The sequence below is a fragment of the Kogia breviceps genome, chromosome 2 (genome assembly GCF_026419965.1).
Source record: "Kogia breviceps isolate mKogBre1 chromosome 2, mKogBre1 haplotype 1, whole genome shotgun sequence".
Lineage (NCBI taxonomy): Eukaryota > Metazoa > Chordata > Mammalia > Artiodactyla > Physeteridae > Kogia > Kogia breviceps.
This window is the reverse complement of record NC_081311.1, coordinates 26,001,364-26,021,671: the sequence shown is the minus strand read 5'-3', so window position 1 is coordinate 26,021,671 and position 20,308 is coordinate 26,001,364. Positions and strand designations below refer to the sequence as shown.

The window sequence follows — 20,308 nt, the reverse complement described above, 5'->3', positions numbered from 1 at the left end:
ATCATGGATGAACCTTGAAGACATCATGCTAAGTGAAACAAGCCAGTCACAAGAAGTCCGATACTGTATGAGTCCATTTATATGAGGTACTTAGGGTGGCCAAAATCATCAAGACAGAAAGATAATGGTGATTAGTTGCCAAGGACTGGGGTGAGGGGAGAGTGGAAAGTTATTGCTCAGTAGGTGTAAGGTTTCAATTATACAAAATGAAAAGAGCTGTGGGGATGGACAGTGGTGATAACTACATAACAATGTGAATGTATTTAATACCACTGAACTGTATACTTAAAAACAGTTAAGATGGCAAATTTTATGGTATGTGTACTTTATCAAAATTCTATTTTAGTAAAAAATAGGGGGAAAATAGGGGAAAAAGTAGGAAAAAAAGAGGGGGAGTCTTAAATGACTTAAGAATTCAAACCCTTCAAGATGCTTTTTCTATTCTTTCTATTATTTCAGATTGCACTCTACTATATGAAGAATGTAGGGTACAGGGCCTGTCCAGAATCTTCCAGGAAGTATCATTCTAAATGAGTCAGAAGTGCTCTCAGGCTGTGAAATATTAAATACAATTAGGACACTTGATGTTTCCTAGATGATCTCTCTTCATTGCATAATTCTAGCCCTTGTTTCCACTGATAAATACGTTACATCACAACCAAATGTATACTTCATGAATATAAAGACTGAGCAAATAATTGAACAGTATAAAACACCTCTATATTTTATCTCTTCCAAATGCATATGTTATGTGTTTTATTTATACATATACACATAAACACTCTGTTTTACACTTTAATTCTGATGCACATCTAGCTACACGTCTCACACACTGCAGAGGATCATTGGTACCCACTGACTGATTCCGAGTCTTCATATTTTAATGGGAACCTGAAATGTTTTTACTCTTTCAGGGTTTAAGAAAAAACAGCAGCCTAAAATCTAGAAATGCTACATAGTCAGCAGATGTTTCTGCTTAATAGAGTTAAATCAATTTGTTATGGAATACTTTGTTTCCTTCATATAAACACATTCAGCAGAGAACTGCCACGAAGGTGAAATCACAACCTACTGGGCCAGTGACTGGGAGTTTATTCAGTAAATGCTCAGCTTGTTTTCACTTGTGGATCAGTTAACTAAAGACTCCTATATGCAGTGTGTATCATAAGCTCCCAAGTAAGCAATTATTAATTAGCAATTATTAAGTTCAAAGCAACAAACATTTATTGAGCATAGAATTTTTTTTTCTTTTTTTTTTTGCAGTACGCAGGCCTCTCACTGTTGTGGCCTCTCCCCGTTGCGGACCACAGGCTCCAGACATGCAGGCTCAGCGGCCATGGCTCACGGGCCCAGCCGCTCCGCGGCACGTGGGATCTTCCCAGACTGGGGCACAAACCCACGTCCCCTGCATTGGCAGGCGGACTTTCAACCACTGTGCCACCAGGGAAGCCCGAGAATAGAATTTTTAAAGCTAGAAGAAGCCTTAAAGATCTTCCTCTTTAATCTCATCATGTTATAGCTAAGAAACCACCACCCAGAGAGGCTAACTGGTCTCCCCAGGATCACAACAAAACCTGAACCCAGCTCTTCCAACTCTGACTCCAATTGTTTACTTCTTTTCTATTGCTTAGAACAAATTTCAGAGACAGCATTATAAACTTATATTTTGTTATCTTCACTATGTTCCTAGGTCCAATGTACCATAAATATACAATGTATCTGATTCCTAGACATTTAAATTTTTTTTTTTTTTTTTTTTTTTTTCCGGTATGCGGGCCTCTCACTGTTGTGGCCTCTCCCGTTGCGGAGCACAGGCTCCGGACGCGCAGGCCTAGCGGCCATGGCTCACGGGCTTAGTTGCTCCGCGGCATGTGGGATCTTCCCGGACCAGGGCACGAACCCGTGTCCCCTGCATCGGCAGGCGGATTCTCAACCACTGCGCCACCAGGGAAGCCCTAGACATTTAAATTTTTAAAGTAGATCACTTGTGTACATTTCTTTTTGATCTTGATTATTAAAATTATGTACAAATATTTAATATATATGTTTTGGTTCCTTGAAGTATACTACTAAATATGGCTTATTTTTCTTTCTGGTAGATTTGTACCACTAAGTGATCAAAATAGAAAACTTATGGGGGCCTAAAACAAGGTAAATGGGTACTGCCTACAGTGGGATGGACTGGAGATTCCACCTTGCCAAGACAGAGATTTCTTGTCAGCTCCTGTGCTTAATTTAGGTCATACTGAGCTCAGGACTATGTGAAATATAAATATGCATTAAATGAAACTGACAAGGACGGACAGTTTATACTGCATGAAGTTGTTGTTCAACAAATACTGGATGGTAAGAGAACATAAAACTCCTCTGACCAAACCGAACCAAGAATGTAGAAGTAATGGGTGTTCCCAATGAACATAACAAGCAAACAGAAAAAGGAGAATAAAAGATTTGGAATTTGGAAAAGGCAGTACCCATGTTTTAAACTCAGAGTACAAAAATTAGCACATTTTGTGAGGTTCAGGATTCATCCTTTGCATCCTTCTAAGAATGTGACACCAGCTGGCAGGCAGGTGTGTTTTTCACCTAAAAGTGATAAAAGTTTGTGTATATCTAAGTTAAATGATTTGAATACAACCCTTTTTGCTTTTGGAAGTCAGTTTTTAATTTTTCACCTTGAACTCTCTCTTGATTTAAGTTTCTAAAATTTTATTCTTTAGTACAAGTAGTATTTACAACGTTTGTTCTTACGTTAACTTTTTTCTTAAAGAATTTTTTCATTAATGAATTGGAAAAAATGCTACCTAGTGACCTACCATCAGGGAAGTATCACCAACCTACTTTAAAAACCAACTATTGATACAATAATTAACTTTCAAAATATTCAATATCAAGTAACTATTTTCTTCAAAATATTAATGCTTATTGAAACACTAAAATGTTACCTAAGTCTGACCTAGCTTTCCTACACAGAGAAGAATGGAATCGGAATTATTTTTTTGTCTGCTTACAAGAACTTACTGTATAAACTAGTTTAACCATCCCAGAACAGATGAGTAATTATGAGTTGTTGCAGACTTCCTGGAGTTCCTATGCAACATTTTTGCACTACCAGTACACCAGCATTTCCACTTTTCCTGGCTTTCCCAGGACAGAAGCAGAGACAGTTCTACTAGGGCCCAGATCTTTCTCTCTTACAAGTATAAACTTCTAATTTCTGTTGAAAACCAAATGATTCCTAATTGCAGTATCTACTTCCAAGTACCTCAGCCACTTAAGATTCAGGTAGCCATTAAGATTTAGAAGCAGCCATTTAACTGAATCTATTAAAACTGGCAAATGAATTGAAAATATTTACTTTTTAAACTTTTAAAGGAAAAATGATTTAGAGAAAATATTAAAGTATTAAATCAATATAAGAAAACACTAATACCAAGAATTATCCACATTCAATCTAATACCGTAATCAGTAGGCACAATTCTAAAACTATTTTAAAACTATAATCAGTTTTTGGCAAATAGCAATTAAAAACTGCATTATTGAGAGGGCAGACAGCAGAAGCAAGAAAAACTACAATGCTTCAGCCTGTGGAACAAACACCACATTCACAGAAAGAAAGACAAGATGAAAAGGCAGAGGGCTACATACCAGATGAAGGAACAAGATAAAACCCAAGAAAAGCAACAAAATGAAGTGGAGATAGGCAACCTTCCAGAAAAAGAATTCAGAATAATGATAGTGAAGATGAACCAGGACCTCGGATAAAGAATGGAGGCAAAGATCGAGAAGATACAAGAAATGTTTAACAAAGACCTAGAAGAATTAAAGAAAAAACAGAAATGAAAAATACAATAACTGAAATGAAAAATACACTAGAAGGAATCAACAGCAGAATAACTGAGGCAGAAGAACGGATAAGTGACTTACAAGACAGAATGGTGGAATTCACTGCTGCGGAACAGAATAAAGAAAAATGGATGAAAAGAAATGAACAGCCTAAGAAACCCCTGGGACAACATTAAATGCAACAACAATTGCATTATAGGGGTCCCAGGGGGAGAAGAGAGAGAGAAAGGACCGGAGAAAACATTTGAAAAGATTATAGTTGAAAACTTCCCTAACATGAAAAAAGGAAATAGCCAAAGTCCAGGAAGTGAAGAGAGTCCCATACAGGATAACCCAAGGAGAAACATGCCGAGACACAGAGTAATCAAATTGGAAAAAATTAAAGACAAAGACAAATTATTGAAAGCAGCAAGGGAAAAACCACAAATAACATACAAGGGAACTCCCATAAGGTTAACAGCTGACTTCTCAGCAGAAACTCTACAAGCCAGAAAGGAGTGGCATGACATATTTAGAGTCATGAAAGGGAAGAAGCTACAACCAAGATGACTCTACCCAGCATGATCTCATTCAGATTCAATGGAGAAATCAAAAGCTTTACAGACAAGCAAAAGCTAAAGAATTCAGCACCACCAAACCAGCTCTACAACAAATGCTAAAGGAACCTCTGTAAGTAGGAAACACAAGAGAAGAAAAGGACCTACAAAAACAAACCCAAAACAATTAAGAAAATGTTAACAGGAACATACATATCGATAATTACCTTAAATGTGAATGGATTAAATGCTCCAACCAAAAGATACAGGCTCGCTAAATGGATACAAAAACAAGACCCATACATATACTGTCTACAGGAGACCCACTTCAGACCTAGGGACACATACAGACTGAAAGTGAGGGGATGGAAAAAGATATACCATGCAAGTGGAAATCAAAAGAAAGCTATAGTAGCAATACTCATATCAGATAAAATAGACTTTAAAATAATGTTACAAGAGACAAGGAAGGACACTACATAATGATCAAGGGATCAATCCAAGAAGAAGATATAACAATTATAAATATATATGCACCCAACACAGGAACACCTCAATACATAAGGCAACTGCTAACAGCTTTTAGCAGTTAGGAAATTGCCAGTAACACAATAATACTGGAGGACTTTAACACCTCATCTACACCAATGGACAGATCATCCAAACACAAAATTCATAAGGAAATGCAAGCTTTAAATGACACAATAGACCAGATAGATTGAATTGATATTTATAGGACATTCCATCCAAAAACAGCAGATTACACTTTCTTCTCAAGTGAGCATGGAACATTCTCCAGGATATATCACATCTTGGGTCACAAATCAAGCCTCAGTAAATTTAAGAAAATTGAAATCATATCAAGCACTTTTCTGACCACAACGCTATGAGATTAGAAATCAATTAAAGGGGAAAAAAAACGTAAAAAACACAAACACATGGAGGCTAAACAATACGTTACTAAATAACCAAGAGTTCCCTGAAGAAATCAAAGAGGAAATCAGAAAATACCTAGAGACAAATGACAATGAAAACATGATGATCCAAAACCTATGGGATGCAGCAAAAGCAGTTTTAAGAGGGAAGTTTATAGCTATACAAGCCTACCTTAAGAAACAACAAACATCTCAAACAATCTAACCTTACACCTAAAGGAACTAGAGAAAGAAGAACAAACAAAACCCAAAGTTAGTAGAAGGAAAGAAATCATAAAGATCAGAACAGAAATAAATGAAACAGAAACAAAGAAAACAATAGCAAAGATCAATAAAACTGAAAGCTGGTTCCTTGAGAAGATAAACAAAATTGATAAACCATTAGCCAGACTCATCAAGAAAAAGAGGGAGAGGACTCAAATCAATAGAATTAGAAATGAAAAAGGAGAAGTTACAACAGACACCTAAGAAACACAAAGCATCCTAAGAGACTACTACAAGCAACTCTATGCCAATAAAATGGACAACCTGGAAGAAATGGACAAATTCTTAGAAAGGTATAACCTTCCAAGACTGAACCAGGAAGAAACAGAAAATATGAACAGACCAATCACAAGTAATGAAATTGAAATTGATTAAAAATCTTCCAACAAACAAAAGTCCAGGACCAGATCACTTCACAGGTGAAGTCTATCAAACACTTAGAGAAGTGCTAACACCCATCCCTCTCAAACTCTTCCAAAAATTGCAGAGGAAGGAACACTCCAAAACTCATTCTATGAGGCCACCATCACCCTGATACCAGAACCAGACAAAGACACTACAAAAAAAGAAAATTACACACCAATATCACTGATGAATACAGATGCAAAAATCCTCAACAAAATAGCAGCAAACAGCATCCAACAACACATTAAAAGGATCATACACCATGATCAAGTGGGATTTATCCCAGGGATGCAAGGATTCTTCAATATACGCAAATCAATCAATGTGATACACCATATTAACAAACTGAAGAATAAAAACCGTATGATCATCTCAATAGGTGCAGAAAAAGCTTCTGACAAAATTCAACACCCATTTATGATAAAAACTCTCCAGAAAGTGGGCATAGAGGGAACCTACCTCAACATAATAAAGGCCATATACAACAAACCCACAGCAAACATCATTCTCCGTGGTGAAAAACTGAAAGCATTTCCTCTAAGATCAGAAACAAGACAAGGATGTCCAATCTCGCCACTATTATTCAACATAATTTTGGAAGTCCTAGCCACAGCAATCAAAGAAATAAAAGGAATACAAACTGGAAAAGAAGAATCAAAACTGTCACTGTTTGCAGATGACATATTATACATAGACAATCCTAAAGATGCCACCAGAAAACCACTACAGTTAATCAATGAATTTGGTGAAGTTGCAGGATATAAAATTAATGCACAGAAATCTCTTGCATTCCTATACACTAATGATGAAAAATCTGAAGAGAAATTAAGGAAACACTCCCATTTACCAATGCAACAAAAAGAATAAAATACCTAGGAATAAACCTACCTAGGGAGACAAAAGACCTGTATGCAGAAAACTATAAGACACTGATGAAAGAAATTAAAGATGATACAAACAGATGAAGAGATATACCATGTTCTTGGATTGGAAGAATCAATAATGTGAAAATGACTATACTACCCAAAGCAATCGACAGATTCAATGCAATCCCTATCAAATTACCAATGGCATTTTTTACAGAACTATAACAAAAAATCTTAAAATTTGTATGGATACACAAAAGACCCCAAATAGCCAAAGCTGTCTTGAGGGAAAAAAATGGAGCTGGAGGAATCAGACTCCCTGACTTCCGACTACACTACAAAGCCACAGTAATCAAGACAATATGGTCCTGGCACAAAAACAGAAATATAGATCAATAGAACAGGATAGAAAGCCCAGAGATAAACCCACGCACCTATGGTCAACTAATCTATGACAAAGGAGGCAAGGATATACAATGGAGAAAAGACAGTCTCTTCAATAAGTGGTGCTGGGAGAACTGGACAGCTACATGTTAAAGAATGAAATTAGAACACTCCCTAACACCATACTCAAAAATAAACTCAAAATGGATTAGAGACCTAAGTATAAGACCAGACACTATAAAACTCTTAGAGGAAAACAAAGGAAGAACACTCTTTGACATAAATCACAATAAGATCTTTTTTGATCCACCTCCTAGAGTAATGAAAATAAAAACAAAAATAAACAAATGGGACCTAATGAAACTTAAAAGCTTTTGCACAACAAAGGAAACTATAAACAAGACAAAAAGACAACCCTCAGAATGGGAGAAAATATTTGCAAATGAATCAACAGACAAAAGATTAATCTCTAAAATATATAAACAGCTCATGCAGCTCAATATTAAAAAAACAAACAACCCAATCCAAAAATGTGCAGAAGACCTAAATAGACATTTTCCAAAGAAGACATACAGTTGGTCAAAAAGCACATGAAAAGCTACTCACCATCACTAATTATTAGAGAAATGCAAATCAAAACTACAATGAGGTATCACCTCACACCGGTTAGAATAGGCATTATCAGAAAATCTACAAACAACAAATGCTAGAGAGGGTGTGGAGAAAAGGGAACCCTCTTGCACTGCTGGTGGGAATGTAAATTGATACAGCCACTATGGAGAACATTATGGAGGTTCCTTAAAAAACTAAAAATAGAATTAACATATGACCCAGCAATCCCACTACTGGGCATATACCCAGAGAAAACCATAATCCCAAAAGACACATACACCCCAATGTTCACTGCAGCACTATTTACAACAGCAAGGACGTGGAAGCAACCTAAATGCCCATCAAAAGACAAATGGATAAAGAAGATGTGGTACATATATATATACACAATGAAATATTACTCAGCCATAAAAAGGAACGAAATTGTGTCATTTGTAGAGATGTGGATGTATCTAGAGTCTGTCATACACAGTGAATTAAGTCAAAAAGAGAAAAACAAATATTGTATATTAACGCATATATGTGGAACCTAGAAAAATGGTACAGATGAAGCGGTTTGCAGGGCAGAAATTGAGACACAGATGTAGAGAACAAATGTATGGACATCAAGGGGGGAAAGTGGGTGTGTGTGTGTGTGATGAATTGGGAGATTGGGATTGACATATACACACTAATATGTATAAAATGGATAACTAATAAGAACCTGCTGTATAAAAAATGGAATTCAAAAAGAAAAGAAAGTGCCTGTTTCCCCATATCTATATTAATACCTAACCTTTTGTATCTTTGACATTGTGATAAAAATATCTCATTTAAAAAAAAACAGAAAAAAACAAACTGCATTATTAATAACTAAGGCACAATTTTCTAGCAGCTGAAGACTTTCTGCTCTTAAAGACTTTTATTAGTAGATATAAGAAGCAGTAAGAATTTGTTTTGAAAAGCACAGCAGTGTGGTTGTAAAATTCTGGCAATAAAATTCTGGACTTTGGACTGGGTTTGAACCATGAACGAGCTATGTGATCTAGGGTAAATTGCCTAACCACTCTGCACGTTAATTTCATCATCTGTAAAATGAAGATATTATATGCCCACTTTATAGAGCTGTTTTGAGAATTAAATAGACAAAATACTTGCCGATGATAAGCTTCTCGTCGATACTTTTTCAGGGCATGTTTATCCATGTTAGCAGGCATATCTGCTGCATTTTGTAACCGATCACTCCAGGAAGTTGTCATTTTATTTTATTGGTATGCTCAATTCTAGAAAAGAAAATCAGTAATTTAGATTAACATTAGCATCTGTATATTGATATCAGATTTTCTTTTAATTAGTAAAACTTTAGCTTGCAAATTGTCTGATATAACTATTTAAATATATAGAATATGGAAATATGCTGAAAAATTTAATACTTTATGTAAATTTAGGAAAATAATTTCATATAGTAATTTCTATCCAGAAAGATCATATATAACACTTGCAAATAATTAAGCATGATTGCCAGTAATAAATTACTTTAATCCTAGATTCTAGAAAAGGGGCTGAGACCACAGACATGTGAAAATATATAATTTTCAGTTAATGTACATTCAAAATATGTAAAGTAAGCAACTTTTTAATTCTGATAAACTTACTAAACTCAATCAATGGTAGTACAAATATGTATGACTATTTGACTTCTAATTATATTATGCTTTAAATTTTTTTGTAGCTAGTATTACAGACTGAACTAAGAAGAAATAAACTAAAACATTTCATCTCATTAGAATAAACATCTAAAACAAGGTGAGCAGGTAAGTGTCTTTACTGTATTTTTACTATAGGCACTGTTTCAGGTTTCACTTCTATTTTTGCAGTTTTCATCTGCAGCTTTAAATAAGGATGAAAAATAACCTTTTAGAGTTAAGAAGTTTATTAACATTTTATTAAAATACCAATGTTTGTGAAAACATCTGCATTCTAACTTATTTCCAATTTTGAAAATGCTAACATTGTTTATGACATTATGTCAATTTTAAAGTAAGCCATCTTTGTAGCTTTTTAAAATAATAATTTATTGAGGTGAAATTCACATAAGAAAACTAACCATTTTAAAGTAAGTCAATGGCATTTAGTATGTTCATGTAGTAAATCCACACTATTTTGTGGACCAAAAAAGGGTGAAATTTTGAAAAGTAGAGAATTACAATAGAACGTCAATGGTTTTCGGTGGGGGGAGGAGTGGAGGTTGAGGGAAGGACCAGGACTATATCTTACATAAGTTTAAATAAGACTCAGAAATGAAATTTGTATTCTATGACGAATTAAGAGAAATCAGAATAGTCATGCCATTAAAGAAAAACTTTAACTTGAGCTCTACTGCAGTTATAGTCCATATAGTAAAGTATAGGAAATAAATTTTGTTTATTTACTGTTAAGGCCTTAAGTGAACTCCAACTTTCAAAGAATGTCTAATAGTATTCACAAAAGTCTATCTCTTTTTATTTTTAAAAAGTTAAGGAGGGGGATTCCCTGGTGGCGCAGTGGTTGAGAGTCCACCTGCCGATGCAGGGGACACGGGTTCGTGCTCGGTCTAGGAAGATCCCACATGCCGTGGAGCTGCTAGGCCCGTGAGCCATGGCTGCTGAGACTGCACGCCCAGAGCCTGTGCTCCGCAGCGGGAGAGGCCACAGCAGTGAGAGGCCCGCATACCGCAAAAAAAAAAAAAAAAAAAAAAAAAAAAGTTGAGGGATTCCCTGGTGGCGCAGTGGTTAAGAATCCGCCTGTCAATACAGGGGAAGTGGGTTCAATCCCTGGTCTGGGAAGATCCCACATGCTGCGGACCAACTAAGCTCGTGTGTCACAACTACTGAGCCTTCAGTCAAGAGCCCGCAAGCCACAACTACTGAGCCCGTGCGTCACGACTACTGAAGCCCACACGCCGGGGGGCCGTGGTCCACAACAAGAGAAGCCACCACAATGAGAAACTGGCACAGCACAATGAAGAGTAGCCCCCACTTGACGCAACTAGGGAAAGCCCATGCACAGGAACGAACACCAAACACGGCCATAAATAAAATTTTTTTAAAAAAGGGACTTCCCTGGTGGCGCAGTGATTGAGAATCTGCCTGCCACTGCAGGGGACACAGGTTAGAGCCCTGGTCTGGGAAGATCCCACATGCCATGAAGCAACTAAGCCCATGTGCCACAACTATTGAGCCTGCGCTCTAGAGCCCGCTAGCCACAACTACTGAGCCCACAAGCCACAACTACTGAGCTCGCATGCCACAACTAGTGGAGCCCGCACGCCTGGAGACCAAATTGGAAAAAATTAAAGACAAAGAAAAATTATTGAAAGCAGCGGAAAACCACAAATAACGTAAAAGGGAACTCCCATAAGGTTAACAGCTGACTTCTCAGCAGAAACTCTACAAGCCAGAAAGGAGTGGCATGACATATTTAGAGTCATGAAAGGGAAGAAGCTACAACCAAGATGACTCTACCCGGCATGATCTCATTCAGATTCAATGGAGAAATCAAAAGCTTTACAGACAAGCAAAAGCTAAAGAATTCAGCACCACCAAACCAGCTCTACAACAAATGCTAAAGGAACCTCTGTAAGTAGGAAACACAAGAGAAGAAAAGGACCTACAAAAACAAACCCAAAACAATTAAGAAAATGTTAACAGGAACATACATATCGATAATTACCTTAAATGTGAATGGATTAAATGCTCCAACCAAAAGATACAGGCTCGCTAAATGGATACAAAAACAAGACCCATACATATACTGTCTACAGGAGACCCACTTCAGACCTAGGGACACATACAGACTGAAAGTGAGGGGATGGAAAAAGATATACCATGCAAGTGGAAATCAAAAGAAAGCTATAGTAGCAATACTCATATCAGATAAAATAGACTTTAAAATAATGTTACAAGAGACAAGGAAGGACACTACATAATGATCAAGGGATCAATCCAAGAAGAAGATATAACAATTATAAATATATATGCACCCAACACAGGAACACCTCAATACATAAGGCAACTGCTAACAGCTTTTAGCAGTTAGGAAATTGCCAGTAACACAATAATACTGGAGGACTTTAACACCTCATCTACACCAATGGACAGATCATCCAAACACAAAATTCATAAGGAAATGCAAGCTTTAAATGACACAATAGACCAGATAGATTGAATTGATATTTATAGGACATTCCATCCAAAAACAGCAGATTACACTTTCTTCTCAAGTGAGCATGGAACATTCTCCAGGATATATCACATCTTGGGTCACAAATCAAGCCTCAGTAAATTTAAGAAAATTGAAATCATATCAAGCACTTTTCTGACCACAACGCTATGAGATTAGAAATCAATTAAAGGGAAAAAAAAAACGTAAAAAACACAAACACATGGAGGCTAAACAATACGTTACTAAATAACCAAGAGTTCCCTGAAGAAATCAAAGAGGAAATCAGAAAATACCTAGAGACAAATGACAATGAAAACATGATGATCCAAAACCTATGGGATGCAGCAAAAGCAGTTTTAAGAGGGAAGTTTATAGCTATACAAGCCTACCTTAAGAAACAACAAACATCTCAAACAATCTAACCTTACACCTAAAGGAACTAGAGAAAGAAGAACAAACAAAACCCAAAGTTAGTAGAAGGAAAGAAATCATAAAGATCAGAACAGAAATAAATGAAACAGAAACAAAGAAAACAATAGCAAAGATCAATAAAACTGAAAGCTGGTTCCTTGAGAAGATAAACAAAATTGATAAACCATTAGCCAGACTCATCAAGAAAAAGAGGGAGAGGACTCAAATCAATAGAATTAGAAATGAAAAAGGAGAAGTTACAACAGACACCTAAGAAACACAAAGCATCCTAAGAGACTACTACAAGCAACTCTATGCCAATAAAATGGACAACCTGGAAGAAATGGACAAATTCTTAGAAAGGTATAACCTTCCAAGACTGAACCAGGAAGAAACAGAAAATATGAACAGACCAATCACAAGTAATGAAATTGAAATTGTGATTAAAAATCTTCCAACAAACAAAAGTCCAGGACCAGATCACTTCACAGGTGAATTCTATCAAACACTTAGAGAAGTGCTAACACCCATCCCTCTCAAACTCTTCCAAAAATTGCAGAGGAAGGAACACTCTAAAACTCATTCTATGAGGCCACCATCACCCTGATACCAGAACCAGACAAAGACACTACAAAAAAAGAAAATTACACACCAATATCACTGATGAATATAGATGCAAAAATCCTCAACAAAATACCAGCAAACAGCATCCAACAACACATTAAAAGGATCATACACCATGATCAAGTGGGATTTATCCCAGGGATGCAAGGATTCTTCAATATACGCAAATCAATCAATGTGATACACCATATTAACAAACTGAAGAATAAAAACCGTATGATCATCTCAATAGGTGCAGAAAAAGCTTCTGACAAAATTCAACACCCATTTATGATAAAAACTCTCCAGAAAGTGGGCATAGAGGGAACCTACCTCAACATAATAAAGGCCATATACAACAAACCCACAGCAAACATCATTCTCCGTGGTGAAAAACTGAAAGCATTTCCTCTAAGATCAGAAACAAGACAAGGATGTCCACTCTCACCACTATTATTCAACATAGTTTTGGAAGTCCTAGCCACGGCAATCAAAGAAAAAGAAATAAAAGGAATATAAACTAGAAAAGAAGAATCAAAACTGTCACTGTTTGCAGATGACATATTACACATAGACAATCCTAAAGATGCCACCAGAAAACTACTAGAGTTAATCAATGAATTTGGTAAAGTTGCAGGATGCACAGAAATCTCTTGCATTCCTATACACTAATGATGAAAAATCTGAAAGAGAAATTAAGGAAACACTCCCATTTACCACTGCAACAAAAAGAATAAAATACCTAGGAAGTAAAAAAAAAAATTAGCAGCATTCAAAGGAAAAGGAAACTATGATACATAATGAGAAAAATCAGCTGAAGCAGGGACTTCCCGGGTGGTTCAGTGGTAAAGAATCCATCCTACAATGTGGGACACGGTTTTGGTTTTGGTTTTTTTGTGTGTGTGGTACGCAGGCCTCTCACTGCTGTGGCCTCTCCTGTTGCAGAGCACAGGCTCCGGACACACAGGCCCAGCGGCCATGGCTCATGGGGCCAGCCGCTCTGTGGCACGTGGGATTCTCCCGGACCGGGGTACGAACCCGTGTCCCCTGCATCAGCAGGCGGACTCTCAATCACTGCGCCACCAGGGAAGCCCAGGGGACACGGTTTTGATCCCTGGTCAGGGAATTAAAACCCCACATGCCGTGGGGCAACTAAGCCCATGTGCCACAACTACTGAGCTGGCGCGCCTCAACTACAGCCCACGTGCCACAAACTACAGAGCCCACGTGCCCTGGAGACTGCGTGCCACAACTCAAGAAGCCTGTGCATCACAACGAGGAGCCCGCACAGCTCAATGGAAGATCCCGCATGTCTCAATGAAGATCCCTTGTGCCTCAACTAAGACCTGACACAGCCAAAAATAAATAAAATAAATAATAAATGAATACATCTTTAAAAAAAATCAACTGAAGCAAACCCACAAATGACACAGATGATAGAATACTCAAAGACACTAAGTTATTATAATTGGACAAAATTCAATATATAATATGTAATTCAAATAATATATCATTAAATATATAATTGATAATTGAATGTATTTCATATGTTCAAAAAACTAGAAGACTGAAAATGTTAAGTACAGGCATGAAAAATCTTTTTAAAAGACCCAACTCAAACATCTAGAAGTGACAATACAATCTGAGATGAGAAATACACTGAATAGATTAATGACAGATTAGACTTTAAAGAAAACATTAGTAACTTGAAGACATAGCAATTGAAACTATCCAAATTAAAACAGATCAGTGACCTGTGCAACAGTTTCAAGTGTATTCTGATTTCGAATATATGCATAATTGGAGTCCACAAAAGAAAAGAGAAAGGGAGAAGACAGAAAAATTATTTAAAGATAGTGGGGGAAAATTTCCAAACAATGAAAATTATAAATATACACGTCCAAGAAAACTCAGCAAACCCCAAGCACACAGAACAAGAAAACTACGCCAAGGCACATCAAAATCAAATTACTTGAAAGGAGTGATAAAGAGAAAATATTAAAGAAACAGCTAGTGGGCTTCCCTGGTGGCGCAGTGGTTGAGAATCCGCCTGCCGATGCAGGGGACACGGGTTCGTGCCCCGGTCTGGGAAGATCCCACATGCCGCGGAGCGGCTGGGCCCGTGAGCCATGGCCGCTGAGCCTGCGCGTCCGGAGCCTGTGCTCCGCAAGGGAGAGGCCACAACAGTGAGGCCCGCCACACAAAAATTAAAAAAAAAAAAAAAAAAAGAAACAGCTAGAGAAAGAAGACATCATATAAACAAGAAAAAAAGAAATTCCTCATCTGAAGCAGTGAAGCCAGAGAAAAGTGGAGAAACACCTTTAAAGAACTGAAAGAAAATATGTGTCAATCTAGAATTCTTTCCCTGACAAAAACATCTTTCAGAAATAAAGACTTCTTGAGATGTACGAAAGCTGAAAGAATTAATCACCAGCAGACTCTAAAAGAAATTTTAAAGGAAGTCCTTCAGGTAAGAGGAAAACAATACCAGATGGAAATCAATCTACACAAAGGAATGGGTAACAATAAAAGATTTTTCCCTACTATTAAGCCTTTCTAAAAGATAACTGTTTGAAGCAAAAGTAACAGTAATATATTGTTAGGTTTATAACATATACAGAACTAAAATATGTGACAGTAATAACCCAAAGGTGGGTAAGAAGAGAACAGAAGTATACTATTTTAAGACTCCTATAGTACACATGAAGTAGTATACCATTTGAAAGCAGACTGTGATAAGGTAAAGATACATACTATACACCCTAAAGCAATCACCACAGTAACAGTTATAGCTAATAAGGCAACAAAAGAGATAAAATGGGAACAAAAAATAATCAACCCAAAATATGAGATAAAAAGAGAAACAGGAAACAACAAAGCAAACAAAAAAATAGCAAGGTGGTAGAATTTTACTGAACCGTATTTTTAAAATTACCTTCTTTTAAATATCTACCCCAATCAAAAAAAAAAAAAAAAAAAAAAAAAAGCTGTAGGACATACACCATAATAAGACATACACCACCTAACTTCCAAAAGAGAACATAAGCAAAACATTCTCTGACATAAATTGTACCCATGTTTTCTTAGGTCAGTCTCGAAGGCAATAAAAATAAAAGCAAAAATAAACAAGTGGGACCCAATCAAACTTGTAAGCTTTTGAACATCAAAGGAAATCATAAACAAAATGAAAAGACAACCTACAGACTGGGAGAAAATACTTGCAAATGATGTGACCAACAAAGCCTTAATTTCCAAAGTATATACAACTCATACAACTCAATAACAACAACAACAAAAATAACCCAATCAAAAAATAGGTGGAAGACCTAAATAGACATTTCTTCAAAGAAAACATAGATGGTCGATAGGCACATTAAAAAATGCTCAACATCACTAATTATTAGAAAAATGCAAATCAAAACTACAATGAGGTATCACCTCACACCGGTCAGAATGGCCATCATTTAGAATTCTACAAATAACAAATGCTGGAGAGGGTGTGGAAAAAAGGGAACCCTCCTACACTGTTGGTGGGAATGTAAACTGGTGCGACCAGTATGGAAAACAGTATGGAGGCTCCTTAGAAAAACGAAATCTAGGACTTCCCTGGTGGCACAGTGGTTAAGAATCTGCCTGCCAATGCAGGGACACAGATTCAAGCCCTAGTCTGGGAAGATCTCACATGCCATGGATCAACTGATCCCATGCGCCACAAGTACTGAGCCTGTGCTCTAGAGTCCGTAAGCCACACTACTGAGCCCAAGTGCCACAACTACTGAAGCCCACGCACCTAGAGCCCGTACTCTACAACAAAGACAAGCCACCGCAGTGAGAAGCCTGCGCACTGCAATGAAGAGTAGCCCCCACTCGCTGCAACAACAGAAAGCCTGCGTGCAGCAACAAAGACCCAATACAGCCAAAAATAAATAAATAAATTTATATTTTAAAAAACCAACAACACACAAAAAAGGCAATTCCCTGGTGGTCCAGTGGTTGGGACTCCACACTTTCAATGACAAGGGCGTGGGTTCAATCCCTGGTCAGGGAGCTAGGATCATGCATGTCACATGGTGTGGCCAAAAAATAAATTAAATGGTTCACATAAGTAAGCAAGTAAATAAATAAAGTCTGTCCTCCATCCTGAGCTTTAAAAAAAAAAAACAGAAGACTAAAAATAGAGTTGCCATACGATCCAGCAATCCCACTCCTGGGCATATATCCAGAGAAAACTGTAATTCAAAAAGATACATACACCTCAATGTTCATAGCAGCACTATTTACAACAGCCAAGACAAGGAAGAAATGTAAATGTCCAATGACAGATGACTAGATAAAAGAAAATGTTGCATATATATATACAATAGGATACTAGCCATAAAAATATGAAATAATGCCATGTGCAGCAACATGGATGGACCTGGAGATTATCATACTAAATGAAGTAAGTCAGAAAGAGAAAGACAAACACCATATGATATCACTAATATGTGGAATCTAAAATATGATACAAATGAACTTATTTACAAATAGAAACAGACTCACAGACATAGAAAACAAGCTTGAGGTTACCGGAAAGGGGATGGGGGCAGGATAAATTAGAAGTTTGGGATTAGAAGATATAAACTACTGTATATAAAATAGGTAAACAACAAGGTCCTACTGTATAGCACAGGGAACTATATTCAATATCCCATAATAAACCATAATGGAAAAGATAAAAAAGAAAAAATATATATACTTATCTATATATAAAACAATCACTTTGCTATACATCAGAAACCAACACAACATTGAAAAGCAACTATACTCTAATAAAAAAAAAAGCCCATCTCTTAATGATAAACAGATCAATTTATCAAGAAGACATAATAATCATAAATGCTTACGTACATCTAATAACAGAGCTTCAAAATACATGAAGCAAAAACTTGTAGAACTGCAAGGAGGAAGTGACAAAACCACAATTATAGCTGGAGATTTCAGTAATATTTCAATAACTGATAGAACAAGTGGACAGGATGTCCATTACGGATAGAAAAGACTTGACCAACATTATCATCCAACTTGACCTAACTGACATTCATAAAACAGTCCACCCAACAACCACAGAATACACATTCTTTTCAAGTGCACATGGAACATTTACAAAAATATATCATGTTCTGGGCCATAAAACAAGTCTCAATAAATTGAAATTGAAAAAGAATCAAGTCTTACAAAGTATTTTACTGGCCACAATGAAATTAAATTAGCAATAAATACAGAAAGATACCTGGAAAATCCCCAAATATCTGCAAATAAATGAACACACTTCTATATAACCCAAGGATCAAAGAAGAAATCAAAGGAGAAATTAGAAATTATTTTGAACAGACTCAAAATGAAAATACAACATTATTAAAATTTGTGAGGACTTTCCCTGGTGCGCAGTGTTTAAGAATCCACCTTTCAATGCAGGGGACACGGGCTCAAACCCTGGTCCAGGAAGATCCCACATGCCGAGGAAAAACTTAGCCCATGCGCCACAACTACTGAGCCTGTGCTCTAGAACCCACGAGCCACAACTACTGAGCCCGCACACCACAACTACTGAAGCCCGTGCTCCTGGAGCCTGTGCTCCACAACGAGAAGCCACACAATGAAGAATGGCCCCCTCTCGCCACAACTAGAGAAAGCCCCTGCACAGCAACAAAGACCCAACACAGCCCCCCCCCCAAATTTTTTTTTAATTAAAAATAAAATTTGTGAGAAGGGAATCAAAACAGTTCACTAAAAACATCAACTAAACACAAAAGGCAGCAATAATGGAGGAAATGAGGAACAAAAGGGGTTTAAGTTATTCAGAAAACAAATAGCAAAATGGCAAAAATAAGTCCTTCCGGGCTTCCCTGGTGGCGCAGTGGTTGACAGTCTGCCTGCCAATGCAGGGGACACGGGCTTGTGCCCCGGTCCGGGAGGATCCCACATGCCGTGGAGCGGCTGGGCCTGTGAGCCATGGCCGCCCTGCGCGTCCGGAGCCTGTGCTCTGCAACGGGAGAGGCCACAGCAGTGAGAGGCCCGCGTACCACAAAAAAAATAATAATAATAAATTTTTAAAAAAAATAAGCCCTTCCTTATTAATAATTACTTTGAAGGCAAAGTTTCACAGAAAGGATTAAAAAGACATGATCCACCTATATGCTGTCTACAAGAGACTCACTTTATATCCAAAGACACAAATAGGTTTTAAGTGGAAGGATAGGAAAAGACATTCTATGCAAATAGTAAGCAAACAGAACTGGAGTGGCTATACTACTATCATGCAAATCAGACTTTTTTAAAAAAAATAAATTTCTTTCTTTCTTTCTTTCTTTTTGGCTGTGTTGGGTCTTCTTTGCTGCCCGCGGGCTTTCTGTAGTTGCAGCGAGCAGGGGCTACTCTTTGTTGAGGTGCACAGGCTTCTCCTTGTCGTGGCTTCTCTTGTTGCAGAGCACGGGTTCTAGGTGTGCGGGCTTCCGTAGTTGTGGCACACAGACTCAGTAGTTGTGGCTTGCAGGCTCTAGAGTGCAGGCTCAGTAGCCGTGGCACATGGGCTTAGTTGCTCCACAGCATGTGGGATCCTCCCAGACCAGGACTGAAACCCATGTCCCCTGCATTGGCAGGCGGATTCTTAATGACTGTGCCACCAGGGAAATCCCACAAAATAGACTTTTAAATAAAAAAAAAACCACAAAAAAAAACTGTTACAAAAGACAAAGAGATGCATTATATACTAACAAAAGGGTCAATTTGCTGAGAAAATATAGTAATTACAAACATAAATGCACCCAACAAAAGAGCCTCAAAATACATGAAGCAAACACTGACAAAATTGAAGGGGGAAATAGTTGGAAAGTATTCCCAACTATAGTGGGAAATAGTTGGGGCCTTCAATACCTCACGTCCAACAATAGATAGAACATTTAAAACTAAAACTGATAATGATATAGAGGGCTTGAACAAGTATAAACTAACTAGACTGAGGAGACATATAGACCACTCCACCCAACAACAGAATATATATTCTTCTCAAGTGCACATGGAACATTATCCAGGATAGACCATATGTTCAACCATAAAATAAGTCTTAATAAATGTTTAGGGACTTCCCTGGTGGCACAGTGGTTAAGAATCCACCTGCCGGGGCTTCCCTGGTGGCGCGGTGGTTGAGGGTCCGCCTGCCGATGCAGGGGACGCGGGTTCGTGCCCTGGTCCGGGAGGATCCCACGTGCCGCGGAGCGGCTG

General features: G+C 37.5%; 1 protein-coding gene across 11 annotated transcripts in view; it reads right to left on the bottom strand.

Moving 5' to 3' along the window:
• NT5C2 (5'-nucleotidase, cytosolic II) overlaps positions 1–20,308 on the bottom strand; it is a 151,488-nt gene that overhangs the window by 67,590 nt on the left and 63,590 nt on the right. For 8 of the 11 annotated variants that reach the window (XM_067024760.1, XM_067024769.1, XM_059054111.2 and 5 more), the window contains exon 2: positions 8,987–9,111. The exons of the other annotated variants lie outside the window; for them this stretch is intronic. In XM_067024760.1, the coding sequence (XP_066880861.1) occupies positions 8,987–9,087 (101 nt within the window). In that variant the 5' untranslated portion in view covers positions 9,088–9,111. The remainder of the gene's footprint in view (positions 1–8,986; positions 9,112–20,308) is intronic. 11 annotated transcript variants of the gene reach the window in all.